This window comes from Danio rerio, chromosome 7 (assembly GCF_052040795.2).
Source record: "Danio rerio strain M-AB ecotype USA chromosome 7, GRCz13ab, whole genome shotgun sequence".
NCBI lineage: Eukaryota > Metazoa > Chordata > Actinopteri > Cypriniformes > Danionidae > Danio > Danio rerio.
The window spans coordinates 12,441,119-12,463,848 of record NC_141027.1 but is presented as its reverse complement, the minus strand read 5'-3'; the positions used below and the strand labels follow the sequence as shown (position 1 = coordinate 12,463,848).

Genomic DNA, 22,730 nt, shown 5'->3' with positions numbered 1-22,730 from the left:
TCCAGAAACACTCTTCCTGATCTTTCTGAATGTAATACTCTCTTTACCATATCCAATCAGCTCGCAGTAAAAAAACAAGCCACGCCCACTGTTTTCTCATTTTAATATTTTGTTTCTCCACACTCTCATAAATAAAGGTATGCAAGCTGTCACTGGGGTGGTACCTTTTCAAAAGGTACCTATTTGTACTTAAACGGTCCATATTGGTACCTCAAAAGTATATATTAGTACCTAAAAAATTGAAGAGGTACACTTTGGTACTTCTTAGGTTCTAATATGTACCCTTGAGCCAGTGACAGCTCGCCTTTATTTCTGGGAGTGTAGGAACTGTGTTACAATACGCAAAAAAACAACAAAAAAAAAAACATTGCAGCTTCCGGTTCATGCTGATTTAAACATCTACAGGTGTTTGGTTACCAAAATGTTGTCTAAAGTATTTTCTTGCAAATTTAAAAAAAAAAAAATTGCATACAAAAAAACATTACATGTGACTTTATTGGTTCAACTGTAATCATAAAGTTCTAAGAAGACTTTGTGCAGCATAAAAACAGTAAAAACAAAAAAGGGCTGCGAGTTTACAACGGTCAATATGATGATTGCATGTTGCAATAATCAATGCTCATAAGTTCACCCCTCACAAATCTATCTGTTAAATTCATATATCTATTAGTAAGTACTGAAGCCAAATCTAGAGCTTATCCAACAAAATACCTTACGATAACTTAATTATTAAATACAAATTTAAACGAGGAAAAATCAAGAGAAGCAAAAAAAAAAAAGTCAAAAAGTTTGTTGAAATTTATTATGTTGTAATTTATTTATTTTTTGCAATATTTAGCTTGAATTTAATTGTAGTATCTCTCAATTTCTAAATATGTTTGGTGAATAAAATATTATTTAAAAAAATATATCTCTTTTAATGAATCTGTTCTGTTTAAATGCAACAAAATACATTTCCTTTACTACTGAGAAATGGATACAAATATTCATTTTCAAAATGGGGTGTACCCAATATGCTGAGCACTATGTATAATATAGTCAACAAAGAAAATGTAAGTGAAAGCTGTAAATAATGTCGTAGTCTTATTAATTTACAATAACAAACTCTGTACATCTCTTTATAATTAGGGTAAAACCCTGCTTTATTAATTAATTAATTAATTAATTTATTTATTTATTTAACTATTTATTTATTAATTTATCTATTTATTTATTTATTTAACTATTTATCTATTTATCTATTTATTTATTATTTATTTATTTAACTACTAATTAATTATTTAATTAATTAATTAATTTATTTATTTATTTATTTATTTATTTATTTATTTATTTATTTATTTATTTATTTGTGTATGTATTTGTTTCATTTTAGTTGTCTTTTATTTCTTTAAATTACTTTCCACAATGAATCCTGATGTCACAAATGTTCATAATGATAATAAAGCTTGCTAACAAGTTTATGATGATTATTGGAGGAATTTTAATGCTTTGTTTCATTAATTCATCGTCATTTAAAAGTTGCAGGGTATTTACAGCTACTGTATATTTCTGTCCGTTTGTATTCTGTTCTATTGTGCCCCTATAGGGGTACAGTCGCAAACTGATGTTACACCTAAAAACACATTCTTAATCCCTTAGTGCCGCATTGACGCCACACAGGGCGGTAATGGTCATTTTAAAGTGTCACCCTCTGTATATGCTGCATGTTTGCAGCAGTGTAAAACAAATAAACATATATTAGCAGCAACATAACTATTAATAACAATTAACATAGTCAAATGTTGTATTTAACACCAGTCTATAAATGTTGGCTCTCTCCTTCATATTTCGTACAACAAATCATTGCCATTGTATACAGTTGCTGTCTGTTTTGTTGCTACTTATCAATTTAATGCGTTCTTGCAGAATAAAAGTACTAATGGCTGAAATAAATTGCTGATTGGATCACTCCCATAAGTAATCCTAAATGATTTTAGCTTTCAAATATGAGCGGAATATTGAAAGCAAGCTCTCTAATCTGTTTAGCTTTTAAAATAATTTCTAACAGCTAAATGGCTGATTTTGATTTTTACATCTCCAGCTTTCCGGGAGAAATGCAATTGGCATGAAATCTGAAATTGCTCAGAGAGCTGATAATGATCAGCCTGGGCTATGTAATATTTCAAAATGTCCTCTGCCAAAAGTCTTGCCTGCTCACGGTGTTGTTTTGCAGGCAAACAGATGGCTGTTGTCAGGTGTGTGAACACCTTGAAGAAGGAGATTGTTGATGACTTGCTCTGCAATGGATCCAAAGCTCCAGTTTCCCTGCTGCGCATCTGTAACCCTCAACCGTGCCCTCCAAGGTAACGTCCAAGTAGAAATCTCCATCTGTGTATGTTTCAGATGACATTGTTTCAAAAGCTATATTCCCTCATCATATACTGAAACAAATGACTTTACATTTAACTTGTAAAAATGTGTAACCTGGTTAACAGTACATTTCAATAATATATATGGTTAATAACCGTAAATTGACTTTTCTAGAATTCTTAACTTAACCTTTTTATAGCTTTTTGCTGACATTACATGGTTTTGTGTAAAAGAAAAAAAAAAAGTTTTATCTGTAGATATTCATACTTATTATACAAAATGTGGGTGTATAATACTATAAATTAATGAAATACGGTGGTTTATCATAAAATTTAGAAAATTATTTTTCAGTTTTTATTTTTGTTTCAATTTTACAACTTTTTTTTCTTAAAGGGCACCTGTGATGAAAATCATCTTTTGTAAACTGTTTGGACAGAACTGTGTGTAGGTATATTGTGTCCACAGTCATATTGGAGTGATATAAACACAATAAGTGTCTTTTTTTATTTCCTGACATTAAAATTGGATCCAATACTCTCTCATTTTAAGGCTGACCACAATGTGATGGATGAGTGTGGTTTCCCCGCCCACCCAATTGATTGGCAGCTGCCAATGTCTCTGTAGTAACACGTATAATCATGTCAACAAGACAGTACGTGCGCAAAGCAACCGTGATTAAAAGATCTGTTCAGCTCGCTGTGATCATCAATCATCATCAAATGTGATCAAGCGGCCTCGTGCCAACGCATCGCACTGCTACTCATGTGATATTGCATATATATATATATATATATATATATATATATATATATATATATATATATATATATATATATATATATATATATATATATATATATATATATATAAAATTTATTTATAATAAATGTAAATAAATTGTTATATTTATTTAAAATAAATCGATCAATTCAGTATTAGTAAAATTTAAGTTCGCTTGTATGCTGCTTGAAGAGCATTTGGTGTGTAAAACATAAGCTGAAATAGTTGGTGGTTCATTCCACTGTGGCGACCCCTGATAAATAAGGGACTACTCCGAATGAATGTTACAAAGTTCTATGTTATTTTCTCCTTGAAGGACGAGCAGATCATTTATTTTTGTCCTTACTTTTTGTTATTCTTTTGCTTCGGTTGTCTTTATATCACTTTACATAAGCGTCAGTTTTTAATGATTAGTTGTTAATTCAAAATCTGTTTAGAAGCCAGGTGTAAGTTTCATCCTTTAAAAAGAAAAACCACAGTTTTCTTTAACCACAGGAATGTGCAGTAAAAATAGCAAACGCCACTAATGAATTCTTTCAACACTGAATGTGTTTGTCACGGAAAGATATTGCATGCAAAACCAAAGTGAGGAGGGAAAAAAAGCATCATGATTCATCCAGCTCCTTAACAAGGAGCTAAAATTGAACCCGCTGGCCTAGATTACGTTCAAAGAGCAAATTCAGATGCAATCTTACAGGCTTGTCAGGCTGCGCAGAGAATAAGGACATGTGATGAAAATAATGTGATTTCCTGTTAACTGACCGTTTGCCAACAAAAGCAGGACAGCTGGCTTTTTAGAGCAGCGCATTATGGAATAAATGACTTTACTGGAGCTGATATCTTTCATGTGGGTTTTTATATACTGCAGCTCGCAATTTTATAACCTCTCATATGTTTATGGACAAAAGCTTGATTGTTATCTCAGACTGTATTGTTATTATATATATATATATATATATATAGTCCATATGATTTAATTTGTAGAGATCTTTCTGATTATGATTGTAATGGAATTTCGTAGATCATATTGTTCAAAGGCCTTGGTTTTTATAGTCGTACAAAATACATTCAATAGTATTCTGCAAAATGATGGATGTATTGTTTGTTGTGGTATGAAATATGTTTAATTTTTGTATATATATATATATATATGTGCTGTCAATCAATTAAAAAACTTAACTAATTATTCACACTTTTTTGAATTTTAATCGCGATTAATCACATTTAAAAGATTGAAACTTGTAATTTTGGCTATTCAAATGTAAAATTAATGTAAACGCAAGGCAAAAACTATTTAAATTCAAAATATAATTGTTTATCAGAATTTTTGTTTAACTTGTAACACATATTTCTTAATCTAAACAACAAACCCACAATAAACCATCAAGATCCTGGCTTGACAGCCATATTTATTGCAGAAATTAAAACACAGGCATGATAATGCTATTTGAATTTCAAAACAGTCAAAAATAGAAAAACAATATTTCCAAGTTGGATTCGAAGTGGACCGCAAATAATGCCAAAATACAGGCGTTGCAGATATGGAAAATGGAAAATTATTATAACAATAAAGTATTGAATACAAACAATTGTACTCAGTGTTAAGTGAGAACATTAATTTTAAAGTAGAAACAATTTTACTCAGTCCTCCTTTACATTCAGTCAGTAGCTAAGACAGTCCAGTCTGTTGACATTATCGGGGGACAGTGTGGCCCTTTTCTTTTGAATGATGTGAGCTGAGAGTGCAACGCAATGTCACGGCAATTCGTAACTTTCTGATTTAGTGGCTACGGACGTTTATGCAGGTTTGTTGCCAAGAAACACGCGCACACGCGCACAAACAGACACACACACACACACACAGACAGACAGACACACACAAACACACACGCCGCGTGCAGGACAGGGCAGGCGGAGTGACTCTCTTCAGATTCAACAGGCATGATCGCGTTCATTAAATTTGCTTAAACTAAGCATTCTAAAGTATGGCTGTATTTCACAAGGATTCTGACACAACAACGTGAAGCAGACATTTGCGTGACAATTTGGGGGCTAGACATATATATATATATATATATATATATATATATATATATATATATATATATATATATATATATATATATATATATATATAGCTATTACAGTACATAACCATCATACGCTGTGCTACGGGATGGTTCGTTCCCAGCTGGCACACAATGTCATGAGACGTTAATATTAGGTTATATTTAGGTTGTGATGTCGGGTGACCAAAATATTATGTCTAGCCTGTGTCTAAGCACAACTTTATTTTGTCGTCAATAAATCTGTCAAATGACGTTGATATTTAGTTGATTTTAGGTTGTGTTGGAAAGTGACCAAAATCCAACAACGAGCCAACATCTTAAACCAACGTCATACATTTATTTGCATTTATTTGTCAGGTATGGCAACCAAAACTCATCTGATAAATATAGTGGCAATGTCCACAAAACGTCAAGCTGTAACACAATTAGACATTGATATAGGGTTGATTTTAGGTCGGACGTTGTACAATGACGTCGACCTGATGTTGGGTTCTTACGTCAACCTAAGTTTCATTTCCAAAAAAAAATCCAATGTCCCCACAACGTAGGGGTGCAGTGCTAATCTGACATTACGTTGACCTGTGCGTGCTGGGTTGGATCGTATTGCTCTCTCACTACAATCGATCCGCTCATTCAGGTGGACTTAGACTGATTGTTTTGACACAGATCCGAGCACGATTGTGGTGTTCACAAATGGCCAAACGAACTAAGCTAATAGGGCAAATGTGCCAGCTTCCGAAACAAACGTCTAGGTGTGAAAGCACCCTTAAATTTGATAAAGCCCACTTTTTATGGTCCATTCAATTTCAGATCGAAGAAAAAAAATTATAAATCAAACATTGTGTACTGTATGTGCCTTTCATTTCTAGTGGTTTTTGTTTGTGTGTTTCTGTCAGATGGGAGGTGAGTGTGTGGAACCTATGTTCAGTGTCGTGTGGTGTGGGGCTTCAGACGAGGAGTGTGTCCTGTGTCAGATCTGTGGCTGGAAACCGTACCGAATCACTGTCCAGCAAAGACTGCGTGGGGAAAAGACCCAATGAACTACAGGCTTGCAACCAGGTGGCTTGTCCACCGTCCTGGGAGGCTGAGGAATGGCAGCAGGTTTGTGATTTTTGTCATTTTAAATAAAAAACAAGGCAAATAAATCTCTTTACAGCTTACTTTGCTATCGTTATAGGACCAATTTCTCAAAACCATTCACACACACAGTTCCTTCATATTGTCTCAACACAAATCAATTAAGTTAAGAAGTAAAGTAAAGAACTTTTATTGTCATTGTAGTTATACAATGAAATTTGTTTGGTAACTCACAGAGACCAGCAGCAATATAAAAAGAGAAAAAACAAACAATAGACATAATACTAAAATATAAGATGCAAGATAAAATATACTAAATGTAATAAGTCACAGTATTTACATTATGGCAAATGAGTGCAAACATGAATATTCATAAAGTGTCTTTGTGCATTAGCAGCAGAACATCAGGAAATCCTAAGGATTATGTTTTTTAAACTGATTTTAAATAAGTAGTTTGAACAAGCAGCAAAAATATTTTTGTCAGTGCATTTGGGCAACACAACAACAGTTTATTTGAAAAATGAGTCAAAATTCTCTTTTGTGGCTAATAACTTATTTTATATTACATGAATTAAACCTAAAATTAAAAAACAAATTATATATTTTAGTTTCAGCTCATGTGTTTCAACTCATTTTAAAAAATTTGCTTGAGCAAGCAGCGAAAATAATTTTTTCAGTGCATTTTGGCAACACAACAGTAGTTTATCTGAGCAAAATTATATTAATAATTTGCTTCAAATTACAAGGATGATATCTTTCAGATTACATGTATCAATTGCTTACTTATACACAAACACGCAAAACCGGTTTGGGGTTTTAAACAAGTAAGGTCATGTGTAGTTTGAGGTCTTGGTAACTTTTGCTTCATACTGTAGCTAAACTGCTCGGAAACCCAAACTGGTGTGTATAAGTGTTTGCCCCTTACTGTTCTTTTTTATTTTTTTATGTTCTCTACATGTTTGTCACTCTTTAATATGTCAGGTCATTGAAAAATATTCAAATATTAGTCAAAAATACCACAAGTAAATACAAAATGCAGTTGTTGTTTTTTTAGGTGGAAACTAAATACAAAACCACATAGCTCTCTGTGAAAAAAAAAAAAGTGTTCTGTGAATTCTGCTGTGTACCAAAATATTTTGCTGGAGAATGTCCAGCCATCTGTTAGATACCTCAAGCTGAGGCAAACTTGGGTTCTGCTGCAGGACAGTAATCCAAAGCAGATCCACTTCTGAAAATGAAGACTTTGGAGTGGCCTAGTCAAAGTCCTGACTCGAATCTAATTGAGATTCTGTGGCATGACCTTAAAAAGGCGGTTGATGCACGAAAACCCTCCAATGTGGCTGAATTACAGCAATTCTGCAAAGATTATTTGCCCAAAATAAATTCACAGCACTGTAACAGACTTAAGTTATCGTGGGAGCAAACACTTTTTCACACAGGACTATGCAGTATTTTTGCAGTATTTTGCAGTATTATTTTGCAGTATTTGTATTTTGTTTTTCCTTAATCATAAAAACTTTTATTTCAAAGCTGCATGATGTGATTGTTTGTGTTATATTTGACTAAAATTTAAATTTGTTTAGTGATCTGAAACATTAACGTGTGACAAACACCCAAAACATAAGAAATCAGTAAGGTTGCAAACAATTATTTATTAATATACAATGCAATAAAGCTTAAAAATTAGTGCCAAAAATGAGTTAAAAGTCTCTTTTGTGGCTAATAATTTATTTTATATTACATGGATTTAAATTATAAATATTATATTTGTATTTTATTCATCCAAGTATTTTTTTATATTGTTAATTAATATTAGTAATAATAGCTTTATATTAAGATTTGCATTTAAATATTTGCACACAAACGTGTGATCTCTTTGATTAAACTTAACTAAACATATTTGTTTGTAATTTACTGTTTAGAATGACTGTAATATAAAGAATATCCGGTCTAAATGTCATCTCAATGTCTTTAATATTGCCTGAGTTATGCATATTTAATGTGGAATTAACTGCTGGGTTAAGCTGACAGTTGTTAAATGGAACCACATTCCACGTTTCCCGCAGAAAATAAATAAAAAGCTGTAATATCATGGAAAGCAATGACATTAATTAGTGAGACTTTTTGCCTACAATGAAGATAAAAAGCCATTTTTAATGCCAGACATTCGCATAAACACTTTGAAGGGCATGTTATTCTCATCGAGCATGTGTTTTTCAGAGCATTTTATTATGAAACAAGATGCAAAATCATTTTTAGGGCCGACTTTGGATGCTTATTTGGCTTTTCTGCTGTAAACAACATCTGCACGTCGCCTGGTGTGTGACTATATTTGCGCACATGCTGTTCTCTCAGCGGTTGCGTCATGCATTATGTGGATGTTGTTGGTTTGTTGGTGTTTATGGTGTTTATATTTTGTCTGTGGGTCAGTGCTCTCATTCGTGCGGCAGAGGCTCCCAATGGCGGAAGGTTTACTGTAAACAGAGACTGGCTACTGGGAGCTACCGCAGATTGAAGGATGAGGACTGCACCGGACCCAAACCTGACGTCCACAGGATTTGCACCAATGCTGACTGTCTGCTGCCTCGTCTGGAAGGTGGAGAGTGGTCCAAGGTATGTGTCCTACTAACATAAACATTAGAGACAACATTACCAGATAATACTTTTGTTCGGAAGGGATACTTCGAATCAAAGTACTTGAGTAAAGGTACAGATACTCTAGTAGAAAAAAAATATTACAGTAAATACCTTCATAGAATTGTAAAATTCTTTGGTTGTATGGCAATACACAATAAACGTGCTATATAAATGCACATTACTTATTATGTACTTACTAAATGTAGTCATTTTCAATATTACTTAAATCCAAGTATATTATATTGAACTACCTGACATAGGTCTTGTCGTCAATCTCAGTTGTAAGAGCAACAAATAATAACTCGATTTTGAGTTAATCAATTGTAAAAGTGGCAGAAGGTCGATTTTTCTGATGAATCATCTGTTGAACTGTATCCGAATCATCACAAATACTGCAGAGGACCTATTGGAACCCGCATGGACCTAAGATTCTCATAGAAATTAGTCAAGTTTGGTGAAAGAAAAATCATGGTTTGGGGTTACATTCATATTGGGGGCGTGCGAGAGATCTACAGAGTGGATGGCAACATCAACAGCCTGAGGTATCAAGACATTTGTGCTGCCCATTACATTACAAACCACAGAAGAAGGCAAATTCTTCAGCAGGATGGCGCTCCTTCTCATACTTTAGCCTCCACATCAAAGTTCCTCAAAGCAAAGAAGGTCAAGGTGCTCCAGGATTGGCCAGCCCAGTCACCAGACATTATCATTATTGAGCATGTCTGAGGTAAGATGAAGGAGGAGGCATTGAAGATGAATCCAAAGAATCTTGATGAACTCTGGGAGTCCTGCAAGTACGCTTTCTTTGCCATTCCTGAAGACTTTATTAATAAAAAAAAGCTCTGCGCTGGACTTTAGACCTCCTCTAAGCTAGTCTATTAAACAGTGTATTTAGTTCCTCAAAATAGCAACGCGCCAGCAATGTGCCTTAGCACACCTCCTTTTTTAGACCAGAATGCCTATGGGCGCACATATGAGCGCAAATGCATTTGCTATTTAAACAACATGGTGCAAAACGTCAAAATGGCTCTTGCGCCGAGCTGAAACTAGCAAACAACAATTGCGTCGCACCTAGCGCCGCATTGCGCCAGGTGTATAATAGGGCCCAAAACCTGAGAATCTAACTGAAAACAAACAGAAAGTGCATTTATGGATTTTAATTAAATATTAGAAGGCCAAACTATTTATTTTTTTCTTAATGACGTGAACAGATGAATTGTTCAGCACAAAAATAGCAATGTGAGCTATCAAAATCAATACCGTAAGTTCTGATTTCATGGGGACTTTAAGAGAAGATTTGAAATTTCAGACTGACCATGTTGTTTTTTTCCACGCGTGTTTGCAGTGCTCTGTGACGTGTGGTAAAGGTGTTCAGCGGAGGGAGCCCGTGTGTAGGAGACAGACAGCCTCCGGTCAGCTGGTCACCCTGGACAGGACATCATGCAGTGATCTTCCCCTTCCTCCTCTGATCAGGAGCTGCCGCATGAGCCCATGCAACAGTAAGACATGCCATGCTATCTGACCTGCAGTTTACACAGTGCATTACCCCGTGTATTCTTGCAGATTGTGATTTGACTTTAAACTGACCTCTATTCGATCTTGCTCTCACTATGCTTTCCATACATTCTGACACCAGCACAGGGGGGAAATTTCATAAACAGAGTTTGGGACCCCATGATGATTCTGAGCTGCAGAAACAGCCCAATCCTGCTTGAGTTTCATCTCAGATTTCTCAAATAAATAACAGGGTTGTGTAGGTATAACTTAGCATGTTATCATTGTTCTCATGATACACATGAGCCAGTGAACTCTCAAAGGTCGTATGTAATAACACAACATGTGAAGCATCCAGAATTGCTTTGAGAGGCCTATAGCTTAACTCAGTGTTGCAGAAAGATTTATATTGATCATTTTTTTTAAAGATTAGCTGAGTTTGTGTTAAAGAGATAGTTCACCCAAACATGAAAATGGGCTAATATATTCTCTCTCATGGTGTCACGGTGGCACAGTGGGTAGCACGATCGCCTCACATGAAGAAGGTCACTGGTTTGAGCCTCGGCTGGGTCAGTTGGCATTTCTGTGTGGAGTTTGCATGTTCTCCCCACGTTCACATGGGTTTTCTCTAGGTGCTCCGGTTCCCTCCACAGTATAAAAACATGTGGTATGGGTAAACTGTCAAAGCTAAATTGTTCATAGTGTATGTGTGTGAATTCCCAGTGATGGGTCGCAGCTGGAAGAGCATTCGCTGCGTAAAACATATGCTGGATAAGATGGCGGTTCATTCTGCTGTGGCGACCCCTGATTAATAAAGGGAATACGCCAAAAAAAGAATGAATGAATGAATGAATTCTCCCTCATGTGGCCTTTGTGAGTGAACACAAAAGAAGATATTTTGAAGAATACTGGTAGCTGGATGGATTTCCATGGTTAGTAAAAAAGTACTTTGGAAGTCAATAGATACAGTGAGGGGAAAAAGTATTCAACTTATGTTTTTTTTTTCTATACAAACATAAAAATAGAGCAAAACAAAATGTTATGTGTAACGATAATGAAATGACAGAAGGAGAAAGTACTGAACTACTAAAATGTAACTAATTCTTTATATAAAAGGCTTTTTTGGTGATGGCAGAAGGGTCAAGACATCACGATGCCGGGGCATCGCAGTCCTCCGCCTTGCCCATGTCGCAGCAGCAACCTGCTCACAAAAAACACACACTAAGGCTGTGTTTACACTAATACGTCTTAGTTTTAAAATGACACTTTAGAATGAAAACTATCCACGCCCACACTGGCCTTTCATCTAGCATTTCTGATAAAGATCTCCATCCAGAATATACCACTGAAAACGCACATCACGTGACCACACACACACCCACTGTCATGCTGCAGCGTATGCCCCCATCTGAACTCCAGCAGTCAGCGGGTACTTTGAGCCCAAAACCCCAGAGAGCAGTGCAGGTCGGACAGTTTATCAAGGATGTACCGCTGGATGGCGCCTCACTATAATTGTAGAACGTGATACTTAATTAATCTTGTCTCCATCTAATGTTTCTATCAGATAACGTGTCACAGCATCAGTACACTGCTTCAATCTTTCGCTTTCATGCTTACTTAGTAATTTGAGTGAAAACCTCAGAGACTGTTGGTTGGTGCCTGTTGGTTGTGCACTTTTTTACCAACCAATTTTGTTGATGTTATTTTAACGACACAGATCACTTTGCCTATTCATGAGTCCTGCAGTAAAAGTGATTGACAGGTGGTAATTTGTGTGTAACTTACCTTTATTCATTTATGATTTGGTTATGGGTATGGGATTGGCCGGTTGGTCAGTCAGTAAATCAGTCAGTCGACAGTGACCTTATGCGAGAACAGCAGGTGCGAATGGCACTCGCGAGAACAAATTGAGATCTGAAAAAGCCTACACTGCAGCCTTTGGTGGATTCGCGAGAACAAAAACTGCAAAAAAAGTAGCTCCTGGGATATAGTTTGCACTCTCCAGAAATCTATATAGGGGTACGTTTTCAAAATGAACATGGGTTGTAGTTAGAGGTGCTTAAATCAAAGAAATAAATATAACAAAACATACTAACTGTATTAAAAAAACTAAACTAAATATCACAAGAAAAGCATGAAAAGAAACATCTTCAACGTATCAAACATCTTAAATAAACTACTCTAACTAAAAACAAAACATACACAAAACAGCACACTCTCCTGAACCTAATAGAATAATAAAAAAAATAATCTGAGTGTTGTAAATGTTTATCGCAAAACTTGCTCGCTTCTACACCCACTCCGAGATATTACTCAAAAAGTATCAGATAACTGGACGAGTTCACAGACAAACACATTGCAATCTCAATAGATTTTAGACAGGAGCATTTATCACAACCAAACAACCACATTCTCTCAGACCACTGCCATCGCAAGCTTACCTGGTGCACTAGGCAAACACTGAGTGTGCCGCCCTCACTTTTGTGGACAAAAGTGAAGAGCGGGGGGATGGGGTATCTCCATGCCGCCCCTAGCAAGATGTCACTCCGGGCAATCGCCCATATTGCACATGGCTAAATCCACCAATGTCCCAGACTAGTCCTTGCAAGAGAGACTGTCCTTACAGAGACACACAAAAGTCAAAGAAAGTAAGAGTAAGAGCGAGTGATCGTCATTGCAGTTTAGGCCGGCTTTTAAACGCTACGCCGACCAGCGATTGGTAGCGCGAACCCAGCATCAACGGCCAAGCTGATCACGAAATGTGTATCCTCCAATGCCATTCGTACATGTAACACATGTAAATCAACACACCCACATACAAACAAAACAGAAACTTTGTCCGGTGTGATTTGACTTCATTGAGTCTGAAATCAAAGGTCTGAAACTCAAAGATTATTTCACCATATGCCGTATAACCTCATGCGAAACTAAAGCAATTACTCTACTCCTATGTTGAACCTTCTAAACTTCTTCCATCTTTTTTCCCAGAGCACAAGCACTCCAAAAAGCGCTGCCCTCAGGTCATAGGTCTGAAACGCATCTACATCCAGAACAGACCAGAAAAACGGCTGAGTTTCACCGTTGGAGGACGAGCCTACCTTCTTCCCAAGACCACCGTGATTATCAAATGTCCCGTTCGGCATTTCCCTAAAGCTCAGATCCGTTGGGAGAAGGACGGGGATGAGCTGACCAGCTCCAAACGCCTCAGCATCACCAAATCCGGGGCTTTGAGGATCTACAACCTGGAAGCTGAAGATATCGGAGTGTACCGCTGTTGGGCCAACCAAGATTCAGACACCTTCATCCTGAAGCTGATCGGATACAATAACAGGCTCCTGGATCATCCGAGTTTGGGAAAGGAAAGAAGGGGGAACTTTCATCCATATCTCAACAAAGAAGGAGGTTTTGTTAGTTCGAAATGCAATGAAGGATTCACGAATGGAAACAAGGCTTCGAAATCAAGTTGGATGCAAAAAAACGAATTCTACAGAGACGATGATGGACATCCCAAGGAGATGCTTTGGGATACTCTTGCTTTGGGAAACTATGCTTTGGCTTCAAGCACCAGGAGCCACACAGGAGCCTTTGTTCTTGAACCTGCTCAATTTGAGGAGCTTGTGAAAAACATCAGTCAGCTTGCAGAGAGTGGCGATGTGACGGATGAAATGGCGTCGCAACTAATTGGGAAACTACTAGAGGACTTGGCTGCTGCAGGGCAAGGGCAAGTTCCTATTGAGGAAAGCACTACAGTGGACAATTATTTAGATAGGACGTCAAACACTTCTGAACTTTTTGGTACGGAGGTTTCAAAAATAGCAGCAATCGTTCGACAGAAGCATCACGGATCTGTTATGAGCTTCCAGCGGGATCTCAGGATCCATGTGGGAAGGACTGCTTACCTGACCAATGCAACCCACAGCCTTACACTGTTGTGTCCCAGTAAGGGATCACCAAAGCCAAAGCTCTCCTGGACCAAAGATGGAGCTCCACTGCAGGACATCAACAGGTAAGAGCTGCAATGTGTTGTTGAAAAAGCATTGGTGTTGCAGAATCTCTCTTTCTACATACAGGTGAACTGAAAATTAATCGTCCTCCTCTGAAATATTTCCCAAACAATGTTTGATAGAGTAAGGAGGAAGAAAAGCCTATTCCCAGCCACTAGACCTTTTTGACAGGGAATTCGAGTGTCAGATGTGTGAAAGTTTGACTACTATACAGGAGTTATTATTATGTAATGTAATGTGTATTTATATAGCGCATTTATTGTGTATGGCCATACACCCAAAGCGCTTCACAATCATGAGGAGGGTTTCTCCACACCACTGCCAGTGTGCAGCATCCACTTGGATGATGCGACGGGAGCCACAGGACAACAGCGCCAGTGTGCTCACCACACACCAGCTGTTGGTGGAGTGGAGAGACAGTGATCGAGCCAATTCAGTGGAAGGGAATGATTGGGAGGCCATGATCTTAAGGGCCGATAGAGGGACTTTGGCCAGGACACCGGGGTTACACCCCTGCTCTTTCACGAGAAGTGCCATGGGATTTTTAATGACCACAGAGAGTCGGGACCTCGGTTTAACGTCTCATCCGAAAGACGGCGCCCACTGACAGTGTAGCGTCCCCTTCACTTTCACTGGGGCATTAGGACTCACACAGACCACAGGTTGAGCGCCCCCTGCTGGCCTCGCTAACACCACTTCCAACAGCAACCTAGTGTCCCCTAGTGGTCTCCCATCCAGGTACTGACCAGGCTCAGCCCTGCTTAGCTTCAGTGAGTAACCGGTCTTGGGCTGCAGGGTGACATGGCTGTGGCTAATTATGGATCATAGATAGCCAAATGTAGCGGGGGGTTTTTCAAACCACAGCCTACCTGAGTATTGTTGCTGACCATGTCCATCCCTTTATGCCGAAAAGTGTACACATCTTCTGATGGCAGGATAACGAGCCATGTCATAATGCAAGATTGATTGTTTTGTTCTGAAACAGGGATTACAATTGTTACAATGTTTATTTTTGTTGTCGGTGCGGTTCACTTTCACACAGCAAATTTTGTAAACAGACCAAAACTATTCAAACAAGTCATGTGTGAATAAACTCTTCTCACATTGGTCAGAGTTTCAGGGTTCCGCTCAGCTGTCTTATCGTTATTTTAATTTATGATGGTAAGCAATAAGACATAATGAGCGAAAAGGTCATTAGGCACTTTCATTTTGACACCCACAGACAATCACCAGATATAAATCAGAGAGGTCGGACTTTCTCATGCAGGGTCTTATTTCAGTTGTCAAGTTTTGTTAAAATCTATCTATTAGCTTTTAAAATCTGCTAAAAAAAATAGATTTGGTGTTTTTGTTTAATTTTGTTGTTGTTATTATTTTATTTTATTTGTAATTTAATTAAATTTTGTTGTTTTGTTTATTTTTTTTACAAAGTTCAACAAAACAAAGCAATAATAAATATTGTGTTTTGTTTTGTTTTGCTTTATTTTATTATTTTATTTATTTTATTTTATTTTACTAAGTAAAATGGAACAAAACAATGAAAAATATTTATTTCAATTTTGTATTTAAATTTTGTTTTTATTTAATTGTATTATTTTATTTTGTTGTTGTTATTTTATTAGTTTTATTGTTTTGTTTCATTTTATTTTATTTTATAAAACAAAACAAAACAATTTATATATATATATATATATATATATATATATATATATATATATATATATATATATATATATATATATATATATATATATATAATTTATTTTTTTATTTGTTATTTGCCTGGTTAAGTGTAAGAAAATTGATTTTATTTCATTTCATTTTATTTATTTGTTATTATTATTATTTTTTATTTATTTATATATATTTTTTAGCTTAATTTTTTAACAACCAACAACAAGGCTTATTGTTACCGGAATTTCTAAACTGGTGTATACTTTTTTTTTAAAACATTCTTTTTTATATACAGTATATGCACTTTGACAGGTTTATACTTAAAAACTACTTTGGCATTCAACTGACATTTAATTATCATTTTCAGATCAACTATCTTCAAATTTGGCATTGCTTTTACTGTAACACTCCAGAATAGTGTCTGATTGCAGAACTTCTGGAATTCACAAGTCTTTTCATTCATCAACCTCAGTTCTTTTAGTCCGATGAACATGATGTTGAAAGTGAGAGTTTATCTTTAACTCGGAAAAGGAGATCTTTTTTTTCTCTTTATAGAAAACAAGCGTCTCTGTGTAGCTCTGAGTCCAGCCGTGACTGATCTTGATTGAGCAACCGCACACTGCCAAAAAAAAAAGCCTGTTAATCACCAGCCCACTCAAATATTCACCTCCAATCTCACGTTATGCGGTCTGTCGGGGTCAGAAATACTGGCTGTGCTTCTTTCACGCTCTCTCTTGGGTCGCATTGTGGTCTGACGGTGGACTCTCATTGAAAACATTGACTTAGCGAGTGGGTTTTGTCCAGCTCACGGCCTCTGCATGAGCCTCCGCCCAGACAGTCGCCAAACATTGTCTGCTGCTCTTCCTGCTATGGGACCTGAAGGAGACATGGCTGTGCAAACATCGTTCAGGGCTCTTCGTGCAGTTCTGACTTAAAAACCCAGTAACCCTGAGGTGAATGGGGGCAAACTGAAGTGCTTTGGCTTTTCAGGGGGTCAGTGTTGACATGAACTAAAGGGTCATTCTACAGGATGGAGGATTTGTGTTTGTATTGTTGGAGAAATCTAGACATTTTTTTAGAGATGATCGTGTTGTTATGTTCATTGCATTGGGCTACATCAAGCTAAAGTAACTAGTAAGTGTTTGATTCCAAGATAAAAGCTTATCCAATGTGTTTATATTGTAGCTAACAAACTGTCATAAAACAAAGAGGATCATATCTCATCATCATTGTGAACTGATGCTTCAAACTGTAAGTGAACAATATCTCAGTAATGGAAATGGAAAAATCCCAGTACAGTAATTTAAAATATGGTTTCTAGCATTTAGATAAACTATAACCAATATGAAAACATATTTTATTTTTAATTTGTTTAATTTTATAAAGTAAAACAAAACCAAACAAAACAAGAAATATATATATTTTAATTTATTACATTTATTATTTTTTTCAGCTCAGATAAGTGGAACAAAATGGATGGATTTTATTTAATTTTATTTTGTTATTGTTGTTTTGTTTATTCTATTATTATTTTTTTTGGTATTATTTTATTTTATTTTGTTATTGTTTTATTATATTTATTTAGTTGTTAGAATTTTATTTTATTTTGTTGTTATTATATTAATTTATTTTGTTGTTATTGTTTTTTGTTGTTAATATTTTATGTTATTTTGTTGTTATTGTTTTATGTTATTTTGTTGTTATTGTTTTATTTAATGTTATTTTTATTATTTTATTTTATTTTGTTGTTATTAATTTTTTGTTATTGTTGTTATTTTTGTTATATTATTTTATTTTGTTGTTTTTATTTTATTTGTATTTTTTATTTCATTTAACAAAGTAAAACAAAGCAAAACATAAATATATATATATATTTAATTTAATTTAATTTAATTTAATTTAATTTTATTTTATTTTATTTTATTTTATTTTATTTTATTTTATTTTATTTTATTTTATTTTATTTTTAATATTTTTTATTAGGACTTTCACTGTACTTTTTATCCCGGAGAAGTGGAACAAAAGGGATGTATTTTATTTTATTTATTTATTTATGTATTTATTTTAATTTTTTTATTTTATTATTATTATTATTATTATTATTATTATTATTATTTATTTATTTATTTTTTAATTTACAATTGTGCATGTTGATGTATTTAGAATTTTCTTTTTACACTATGAGAAAATACATAAACGAGACCAGTGATGTAGAATGTTGATTTTGACAGCTCGATTATTATACACTTTTTATTGGAATCAGATTTAATTTTATTTGTGTTGGAATCAAGTATATTAATTTAGGTTTAATGACTGATGCTTATTTTTATCCAATTTATGCCTCATCATCATAATCTCGATACCCCTAACAGAACTCAACTCTATCTGGCATATATTTATATATATTTTAGAAATATGAAATTCATCTAAGGGAATGATCTCATTTTCAGCTATAACCATTTTTATATCATTATTTTTTGGATCGCGCTCAGTTCTTTTCTAATACTTTATTTATTTATTACACTGAGGTTATTTTGACCGCAAGTTGGCTCGTGGGTTGCCAGCGAGTCTCTTGTTGACAGCAGTGTTTGTGTGCGGTCTCCGCTGCATCACTGCTATCCAATGCCACTTGACTCCAAAAGCAAATACACCAGCCATGCCAGCTCATGCCAGCCCAGTGCCAACCCCAAATGAATGCATTCCACTCCTGCAGAGTCACATTTACTGTTAGATCATGTTATTCTTCTCTCACTGCAGGTATTGGGGAGATTTTTAAAGCGTCTCCCTTTTTGGACGTCATATTCAATTACAGCATGTCAGGTCATTGGCAAGGAGAAGCTACAACTGTCTGAAGACTGGAGAAATAATGCTGAACAAAATGAAGCTGAAAAATCAGTGATGAATAATAATAAAGAATAAATAAACTCTTTAAAAATAAATGTGTTATAATAATAGTAAATAATAATAATAATAATAATAAAATTATAATAATAAAATTATAATAACAACTATTATCAATAATACAATAATACATACTGCGTAAAAACTCGCTGGATAAGTTGGCGGTTCATTCCGCTGTGGCGACCCCGGATTAATAAAGGGACTAAGCCGACAAAAAAATTAATGAATATTGTGATGCAGTTCCTAGTGAAACTGAATATTAAATGAGGAAAAATTGGGTGTGGCTTGATTTTTTCTACCACGAGCTGATTGGATGCAGGCTTTTCATTAAGAAAGATGAGGAAAGGATTTTTTGGGGGGGTTTTATCACAACCTAACAGACACCTCCTTCTGCTCACCATTTCTGTTTGTTGTCAATAGCTGTTGTGGGGCGTGGTTAAGTATGTTAGCCGCGCCCAATACCTCAGAGTGATGTAATCTGAGAATATAACTGAAAACAAACAGGAAGTGCATTTTCAGATTTCAATCAAATATTAGAAAGGCAAACTATTTTTTGTTTCTTAATGACATGCACAGATGAATTGTTCACAAAACAATGCGAGCTAACCAGCCTGACGTCACGAGAAAACGTAAGTATTTTACGTTTTGGCAGTTTAGTGGCTAATTCGTACGAATTCGTACGAGTTCAGTTGTAAGAAATTGTACGATTTTAAAAAGGAGGCATGGCACCTTATCCCACCCCTAAACCCAACCGTCATTGGGGGATGAGCAAATCGTACTAAAATGTACGAATTAGATCGTACGAATTCGTACGAATTAGCCACTAAATGAAAAAGTTACGAATTGCCGTGAGATTGTGTTGGAGCTAACACAGTCAATATGGCTAGTTTTGATTTCATGTGTACTGTAAAGGCACTTTGGTCAATCCACAAAAGTGTTTTCATCTGAATGATGAGCTCGCTGGAGCAGACGTTTTGTGGGATGCTGAGTGTCTCCATCCGCCTCCATCCGCTCGTGGCCTCGGAGCCGTCTCTGCTGTGCCGCTCACATTGCGCGTCTTATTTTTGGCCGAATGTGAAGCAAAACACAGGCGAGGTGATTGACATTCACAGACTCTAAAGCCGTGTGAAGTCTCAACCTTTCGTGCTCCTTCATTCAGATGTGTCTTGGCACCACCGCCGCGCTTTAAATCACATCCTAACAAGGTTGCTTTGCTCCTCGAGCTGCGAACGGGGATTTAAACTCACACCACTGCCGGTTCTGCTGCCGTTGGAAACGTGATGATTGATATTTAGATGAAAAATATCATTCTGAGTTGTGAAAGGTTGGTATTACTGTGATCATAGAGTACTTATTGTTTGTTTGTTTTTTAAGCAAAACCATTGCTAAACTTGCAATCATTATGAGGTATGCTAGTATGCATTTTTATAGCAATGATTTTAATATTAAACTACCTGACAAAGATCTTGTTACCTATACAAGTTTTAGGAACAATAAATAATACCTAGTTGATCAGTTGGTATCAGAAGTGGCTTATATGAATGGTGAAGGCCTCTAGATTATGCTTATTTTACCAAAATAAAATATCTTCATGCCTTGATTTTGAATTATTTAATTAGGAAAGGAAGGTCTGACTTTACTAAGACAAAAGGCAAAGAAAGCGTTCTTGCAAGACTTCCAGAGTTCATTAAGATTTTTCAGATTCATCTTTAATGTCTTCTCCCTCATCTTACTCCAGACATGCTTAATAATGTTCATGTCTGGTGAATGGGCTGTCCAATCCTGGAGCAACTTGACCTTCTTTGCCTTTAGGAACTTTAATATTGACACAAAGTCTTGATACCTCAAGCTGTTATTGTTGTCATCCGCTCTGCAGATCTCTCGCACGCCCCCTATACTGAATGGAACCCCAAACCATGATTTCTCCTTCTCCAAACTTGACTGATTTCTGAGAATCTTGGGTTCATGCAGGTTCCAGTAGGTTTTCTGCAGGATTTGTGATGATTGGGATGCAGTACAACAGATGATTCATCTGAAAAAATAAACCTTCTGCCACTTTTCAATGATCTAGAAATCCAGTTATTATGTGTTGCTCTTAGAACTGGGATCGACGACAGGACTTTTGTCAGGTAGTGCATAAATATAAAGCCAAAATATAAAGCCAGTAGACAAAAACAAAAAATTCTGATAGTAAAAACAGAGGAGATTTGTGTTTAATTTAATTAATTTATTTATTTATTTATTTATTTACTGGATGCCATACTCTTAACGTACGTTCACACCAAAAGCGGCGAGAGTGTCAAGGTAGCCAGAAGTCATTCATTTTCAATGAGAGTCGGCGGCGATAAGCGGCGCATCTTCACCGGTGTGGGCATCGAGGAGAGTTGAAATCAAGTCAACTTTTTGGGTAATGAGCTATGATGCGGTTCAGCGGCAAGCGAACAGAATGAAGAAGTCTATCGCTTGAGAGGAGTCCTGAGAACACAGACCTGCGAACTTTGCTTCCTACCACAGTTGTTGCCAAGGGTTTGATGATTGCGGTCACCGGATTTTCAATTATTTACAACGTTTTCTTACAGGAACATGGTTTAAATAAGTTACTGGCGAGTTACTGATGTGCATTAATGTTATATATATTTATCTTTAAAAAAAACTGGAATCTCATGTAACAGTACACAACAGTATTGCTGCTTCAGAATATTTCAGACACATAGACACATTGGATAATTAAATAAAGCAAAGCCACACCACACGCAACTTGATCCTCCATTGTTAAATGAATTTGATAAGAAGTGCGCAACATTTTTCACGCTAGAAACATGTTCTATGCAGGAATGTAACTGATATGCTGCAACGACTACTTTAAATACGAGATCTATGTAGCGAGTTTTGACGCTCTCGCCGCCGGAGCTGAAGGCAGACAGCGTTGTTGCCAGGGCGGCCAGAGCGACCATAGACGCTCTCGCTGCTTTCAGTGTGAACACACATTAATGTTATTAATGTTATGACAGGATGTGCTGACAATAGAGTTAGCTCCAAATGCAGCTTTATTATGAAATGGGATTGTCATACAGGCAAGGGAGAACTGGAGCACCGAGAACAATAGAGAAAATCCAAAACGTAATCCAGATAATAGGCGATGGTCATGGCAGGAAGAAAACAGTCAAAAACAGGGTAAACGATTTAGGGATTAAAACACAGATAGGCTAACACAGGTAAATGCTTCAAAAATGCACATAAACAGTAACAAGGCTCAGCCATAGGTATGCACGAGAATGGCAATTATTTTAAGGTGTATAATAAGTGTTATTAATGTAATAATAATGCTATTATTATTATTATTATTATTATTATTATTATTTTATTTTATATTTTTCTTGATGTTTATTTATATTTTTCTGTTGTAGTTTTTTCCATGTTTAATTTTTATAATGTGTCATTTTTATTTCAGTTTGCTAAATTTATTATTATTATTAGTAGTAGTAGTAGTAGTAATAGTAGCATTTTATTATTATCATTATTAATATTACTGATATTATTAATATTTATAACAATAGTATTTATTATATTATTATTATTAACAGATTCTTGTTAAACAGCACTGATTCTGCCCATTTTCAATAGGAGACCCTGTCTATATCAACTCAGGAACATTACAGAAATCACTATTTTTGTCTTGTTTTTCAGTTAAAATATGTAAATGTCAGATAAACGAGACGTGCAAACTTGTGTAAGAAGATAC

The 22,730-nt window shown here is 35.6% G+C and overlaps 1 protein-coding gene across 1 annotated transcript in view; it reads left to right on the top strand.

Moving 5' to 3' along the window:
• adamtsl3 (ADAMTS like 3) overlaps positions 1–22,730 on the top strand; it is a 403,073-nt gene that overhangs the window by 314,786 nt on the left and 65,557 nt on the right. The window contains exons 17-21 of the mRNA XM_087260149.1: positions 2,216–2,345; positions 6,098–6,302; positions 8,709–8,891; positions 10,261–10,414; positions 13,398–14,415. Of these exons, the coding sequence (XP_087116275.1) occupies positions 2,216–2,345; positions 6,098–6,302; positions 8,709–8,891; positions 10,261–10,414; positions 13,398–14,415 (1,690 nt within the window). The remainder of the gene's footprint in view (positions 1–2,215; positions 2,346–6,097; positions 6,303–8,708; positions 8,892–10,260; positions 10,415–13,397; positions 14,416–22,730) is intronic.